Source organism: Sinocyclocheilus anshuiensis, unplaced genomic scaffold (genome assembly GCF_001515605.1).
Source record: "Sinocyclocheilus anshuiensis isolate Anshui unplaced genomic scaffold, SAMN03320099.WGS_v1.1 scaffold1010, whole genome shotgun sequence".
In the NCBI taxonomy this organism is placed as follows: Eukaryota; Metazoa; Chordata; class Actinopteri; order Cypriniformes; family Cyprinidae; genus Sinocyclocheilus; species Sinocyclocheilus anshuiensis.
Genome location: NW_015537936.1, coordinates 1,478,368 through 1,484,788, shown reverse-complemented (window position 1 = coordinate 1,484,788; position 6,421 = coordinate 1,478,368). Strand labels below are relative to the sequence as shown.

At 36.6% G+C, this 6,421-nt stretch overlaps 1 protein-coding gene across 1 annotated transcript; it reads left to right on the top strand.

Annotated features, from left to right (window-relative positions):
• The first annotated feature begins 30 nt into the window (after positions 1-30).
• LOC107659206 (potassium/sodium hyperpolarization-activated cyclic nucleotide-gated channel 1-like) lies at positions 31-4,296 on the top strand. The gene is made up of 8 exons (XM_016448072.1): positions 31-135; positions 1,206-1,367; positions 1,454-1,547; positions 1,853-1,980; positions 2,065-2,196; positions 2,369-2,606; positions 3,812-3,979; positions 4,198-4,296. Exons 1-8 carry the CDS (start codon positions 31-33, stop codon positions 4,278-4,280), a joined length of 1,110 nt encoding a protein of 369 aa, XP_016303558.1. The 3' UTR covers positions 4,281-4,296.
• Positions 4,297-6,421: the final 2,125 nt, after the last annotated feature.

The window sequence follows — 6,421 nt, the reverse complement described above, 5'->3', positions numbered from 1 at the left end:
CGCTTTTATCACGCTGACACTGATGTACTGATGGCTTCGAAGCTGGTGCGGATACTCATGTTCGCGAGGATTTTCAGTATGATCCGTTTACTCCGTGTGCCGAAGCTTCTGAGATTCTGCTTTGAATTGGAAAGTGTAAGTTTCTGTTTCACTCACGGCCATGTTTATGCAGGAAATTATCAATGGCAATACTGTTTTTTTTTTTTATTCGCCTGCCAGTCGCCTTTGCCCACTGGGGGGAAAATAAGAAAACAAATTAAAGGGGTCCTATTATGCTCTTTTACAAAGTCTTTCTAGACATGCCAAAAATTTGACGCTACAGCACAGCAGCACTTCTTCTTCGTCGTCTCGTCTGATGCACTCACTCAACCAAGCGTTCTAACCACAACCTCGCCCCTATCCACCCCACCACCAATCTAATTTCTGTAGGCGGGAATTATTTGTAATGAAATTCTAATGAGCCGCTTTGTGATATCACAAAGCCCGGAAACCAAACGCTGTAGTCCAAACGAGCCGTTCGTTGTAGTTCTTGAAAAGGGATTTTTAAAAAACTAAATATCTCCCTTTGTAGTGGACTTTGAGATTTGTAACTTTCTAGATCTTTTTTATGCCCAAACATACACACTACACACTGACTAAAATTAAAAAAGTGAAAAAGCATAATAGGACCCCTTTAAGAAAAAAGACATCCTTTGTTATGAAACTTAAAAAAAAAAAAAGTGCTTCTGACATGGAATTGAAGATATTATTATTAGAGCGATGTACAATATAAAGTGATATAACTAAAATCGACTTTAGGTTAGAATAAAAAAAAAAAGGGGGGTTTTTTCAGGCTGATGTTACATGAACAGTTATACAAATTAGTTTTCATTCTTTTTCTGAAAGTCATCTATGATCTGATGATTTAAGGAATCCCTGAAACCAAACCAATGATTTGAAAAAGCTCTAAATAAATATCAAAAACTTCTCCAAAAATCCTACAGCAACCCAAGACCCGACAGTCTGTGATTTTCGAAGATATTTAAATATTCAGTGAAAGGATTTTTGACTTCACTCTCGCTTGATCTCATTGTTCAATACATTAGATATCTTTTTTTTTTTTTTGTAGTATTTTCCAATAAGCCAACAAGCATCAGGTTGTATGTACACCCTTACAGTTCTAATGAGACCTCGTCTGACTTTGTCTGTGTTCTCGGTCATTCTAGGTCTCTGACATCCAGCTTGAAGAAGCCAAGAAGTTTTTCAGGATATTTTTCATGTTCATGTTGATAATCCTGATTTGGCACTGGAACACATGTGTTCAGTACTTCATATCTCTACTGGAGGAGTTTCCTGACGACTGCTGGGTCATGCAAGAGAACGTCAAGGCATGTCTCAATTTGTATTGTGCGTATGCAGGCATTTACTGATGTGACGATTAACATTTGTTCCTATTTTCTTTTATGTTTTGCAGAATACCACGATCGGGGAAAAATACTCCTATTCTTCCTTCAGAGCTTTCTCTCAACTGGCCTGGATTTCAACTAAATCTATTCAATCGCCAACACGTACATCTCACATTCATTCACAACATGAAGCAATTTTGAGAAAAGATCATTAGTTGTTTTGTGGTGTGGCATTAGCTAAGGCGAGCACCGTCAGGATTAGGGATTTTACAAAACCTGTGGCCCAAAGTATTAAACTTTGAAGTGACCAAACTTACGATTTTCATATGCCAGATGAAAAGAAAATAGCAACAGATGCCCTGGTACTTTAGCATTCCGGCATCAGGTTTTGCATGAGCGAGCACCCCTGAATAAGATGCACAACTGTAGTTTACAATGAGATAAAATGATTCCCTTTTGTGTTTCAGGCATGGCAGAACGGTGGACGGCTGTTGTTAGCATGGTGGTTGGATATATAATGTGTTTTGCTCTTATCGCCTGCTTGATGACAACAGTCGGGAGCATGTCTGCGACTGGCAATGAATACAAGAAAAAGGTGCTCTTAAGTGATTTTTTCGAGAGTAAAATGGATTCAACAAATAAATGCATGAATTAAAAGCATGATGTATAAATATGACAGATCAGCCAGCTGCAATCCTCCAAAATGTTCAAGAAGCTGCCCAGGTCTCTGCGCCAGCGCACCACTGCCCAGTACAAGTGGCAGTATGACAAGAAGAACATCCTCGATCTGGTGTCAAAACGGCTGAGAAAGGTTTCTAATTCATTCATATGAACATAGAAATAAGCGAAGGTCTGTGCAGATAACGTTACACGTACCTCAGTGTCACGCTCACACTGGAGCCAACCACAATGAAGAATTAGAACAAAGTAATCTGTTTTTATGTATAACTCATTTCAATAGTGCTATGTTTTCTCTTTCAAAGGATATTATGGCAGATATGTGTCCCAACCTGCTGAGCAAAGGCTCCATGCTCATAAAGCATGACAGAGAATTCACCGAAGCAATCTTGGTGAAGTTGGAGTACGAGTTATTCCAAGCAGAAGACATCATCCTTCATCAGGACGCTAAAGCTGCCCACATGTTCTTCATCGAGCATGGACGTGTGCTCGTGAAGAACCAGTTTTTCCAAATGGAGCTGTCCGATGGAGACCACTTTGGAGGTGAAACCTGCTGTAGCATGATTCAGATGAGAAGTCAAGCCTGGTCCTCACTGCAGTTCTGGTCTTGAACCATGACTGTTTGATGTGCCATTTAGGGATGGTTTTGTCTGAAAGAGATAACAGAACCATATTAGACTGTTGTGTGGAAAAACATCCAATAATTCATATAATGATGATCAGAAGTTCACTCATGATTAGTAATCACACTTACAAACAAAACCGTTCTTCTTTCTTTTGATGCCATTAACCTGACAAATCTAGGCTGCGTACAAAAAGAACAAGTAATTATTTTGTGTCCATTCGATATAGTAGTGTATCAGAAGTTCACTCATGATTAGTAATCACACTTACAAACAAAACCGTTCTTCTTTCTTTTGATGCCATTAACCTGACAAATCTAGGCTGCGTCCAAAAAAACAAGTAATTATTTTGTGTCCATTCGATATAGTAGTGTGTGTGTGTGTATTAGGGATTAAAAAGAATACATCCACTATGTCGTGAAGTGTCCACCATATGCGTGCAACAGTTTCTCTCTGAAACTTGTCGGTCATTTGGGTAGTTATATATACGTATATTTACAGCGACTTAACACTGCTTTTGTGCTCCAGGGTCACATATATTTATATTTTAATACTATTATTTCAGACATACAACTCTTTTCGCCTGCTGTAGAGAAGGCAGGTAGGTAAATTTGTACCCAGAGCCAGTAATTAGTTCAAAGGTGATCTTATTATTGAGCGATCCTCACATTTAAAGTGGTCCAAATTAAGTTCTTAACAATGCATATTACTAATCAAAAATTAAGTTTTAATATATTTACAGTAGGAAATGTACAAAATATCTTCATGGAACATGATCTTTACTTAATATCCTAATGATTTTTGGCATAAAAGAAAAATCAATAATTTTGACCCATACAGTGTATTTTTGGCTTTTGCTACAAATATACCCCAGTGACTTAAGATTGGTTTTGTGCTCCAGGGTCACATATATTTATATTTTAATACTATTATTTCAGACATGCAACTCTTTTCGCCTGCTGTAGAGAAGGCAGGTAGGTAAATTTGGACCCAGAGCCAGTAATTAGTTCAAAGGTGATCTTATTATTGAGCGATACTAAGGTCTACAGTTCTAACCAAATGGTGGTCACATGTGGTGCAAGCAGCCTCATACTCAGTGTTTTAAGACATTGTGTGTTTCGGCAGAGATCAGCTTCCTGTTTGGTGGAAGGCAGCTGGCCACAGTTTCTGCTCTGGCCGCCTGCAGCCTTTTCTCCCTGTCAATAAAACATTTTGAGGAGATTGAGGAAGAGTTTCCACATGTTGTGAAGGAACTGAGGGCAGTGGCTCAACAGCTCAAAGATGATCTCGAGGGTAAGACTGACATTATGAGTCGCATTCAGAATCTCGCTCTGATTGAAGTCGACATAACATGCCGTTCACAATTTGACTTTCTTTAATGATACATATTTCCAAGAGAAACAGAATTTTAAAAGAGAAAACCTGTGGGATGTGACTTGAAAGAATTACAAAGACTAACAACTAAGTACATATTGATTGCAAAATGATTTTAAGACTTTTGTTTATTAAAGGTGTTGGGCTGGAACGTCAAGTTACATCAGCATCGAACAGTGTGTGCGACGACACATCAGGACATTTTGTTTTAGTCAATTAGTCATCGATTGAAAAAGATTATTTTCTTGTTTTACAATAAAAAAATACAATTTAAACTAGGTTTATATATTTTTATGTATAGGTTAGAAGCTTAAGGCGATTTTAATTCTGTTACTTTTATTTGAGTAATTATTAATGTACTTGGTGATACATAATACAATAAATTAAAGTTACTGTACATGTTCACATTCATTATTTACTTTGTAATTTCTGTATTATTACAATAAATGATCTGAGCACTGTTGTATTCAGTCTCTTTATTATATGCATGCAGACATCACGACACAGAGGTCCAGTCAGAGATGTTAAAGGAATATTATAAAATTGATTTACTAATGAAAACATGAGTAAATAACCACACCGTCAAGGACAAAAAGTACCATAAATGTAGTCCTTATACTGTCTCTACTATTCTCCAAAACATATAGAACCAATGTGAATGGAAGTCATAGAGTTACAATATTATTACACTGTTTGATCCATTTAATGTGTAAGATTTTTTAATATAAGGGCTTGAGTGTGAAAACAAACAGACCAGAATTTCTGCAACCAGTGTAAAATGCTTCTTGTCTAAAAGGCAAGTGAGAGTGTCTTTCTTGTTATGAAGTCGTGATCTCATCTGCATCTCATAAAAAAACAAAGTTGAAATAAACATGCAGAAATATCTTAACTGGAGTAACCTTTTTTACACTGACAAGCACGAAAGGAGGTCTGTAGGTTTTTCTGTTTCCTCCAGGGGGCGCAGCTCGTAAAGAGAAATCCCCTTCAGAAATTAATTTTAATCTCAGCATGTTTTTTGGTACACTACAATGTATAATCTTTTCAGTATACTCATTACAAAGGACCGAAATCAGCCCAAACAATCTGTAAAATAGATTAAATATTCCATATTCAGTGTCTATGATTCTGAGCGGCGTTGAGAAGAGTAACAGGTACCACGTGACAACGCAATGCAATTATTACATTGTAGCGTTACTGGAAATTGTCAGTAATGATGGTCAGTTTTGTATTGATTTACTTTGGTTAACGCGTTTATTTACATGTTTCAGTTCTTTAATCAAAAAGAACTGTAAAAACATTATTATTAATCAAGTAAACAGAAAGTAGCATGTTTTTTTTTTCTTAGATGAGGTGATGATTGTCTTTCTACAGACGGGTAAAGATTGTAAGCGCATTGCTAAACTGAGAACAGAAGCTCTTTGTGAGGCAATTGATGCGTTATGCAATAATGCACCACACAGCCGGGGTCATTTGTGAGTCTGCTGCAATTTCACATTTCATCAGACTGCAGATTATCAGTATTTCAACACACAGCTTAAAACGTGCATATGACGACATCATAATAAATAATAAAATATATTTATTTATTCAAATAGAGTTTCAGTATTTGGCACAAAAGACAGTGTTACAGGCACTACAGCAGAATAAAGCACTTTGGAAATGATTCTGTAAACGAAACCGAAATGTCCACAGATTACAAACATTCACTCAGCATTTGTTTGCTTTGCTTTTGTGAAATGGAGGGACTGTAAAAGAGAGGAAATGAACGCATCTACTGGCACCATTTTTGAGAAAAATGACCACAATTTACAGTATAGATGTGGTTATTTCATCTAAACCTCACTCTAAATCCCGTAATGAAATGAAATGGCAGGAACTCTACATGAACCAGCGACCAGAAATACAGAAAAACCACAACCAACACCAACTGGTGAATGTCCACACAAATGTACAATACAAATCAACCACTAACCTACAAATGAATACAGTAACAGCTAAATACTTATTTAATTGGTCTCTGACATCTACATGGCTACAGATAACATAGTAACACATTTAAAAGTGTTCAAATTTGTTAAAAAGTGGCATAGAAGTGAGCGCTATTCACCATCAACCCACTAGAGAGGGACAACAGCACAAATTATTACAGGAACAGATCACCAAAAAATGACAATTCTCTCATCATTACTAACCTTCATGCCATTTCAAGTCCATATGATGCTTTTCTTAATGTTCTTTTTTTTTTTAAGTGACAAAGAAGGTGGGGACTGATGTTTAAAAAAAATGTATATATATGTATGTGTATATATATATATATATATATATATATATATACACACACACACACACACACACACACAT

What these genes read in the sequence shown, in the direction of transcription:
- LOC107659206 (XM_016448072.1), top strand. Translation starts at nt 31, where the DNA reads ATGGCTTCGAAGCTGGTGCGGATACTCATGTTCGCGAGGATTTTCAGT. An exon ending in TCTGCTTTGAATTGGAAAGT is followed by an intron (nt 136 to 1,205) that starts GTAAGTTTCTGT and finishes CGGTCATTCTAG; the next exon opens with GTCTCTGACATCCAGCTTGA. An exon ending in TCATGCAAGAGAACGTCAAG is followed by an intron (nt 1,368 to 1,453) that starts GCATGTCTCAAT and finishes TATGTTTTGCAG; the next exon opens with AATACCACGATCGGGGAAAA.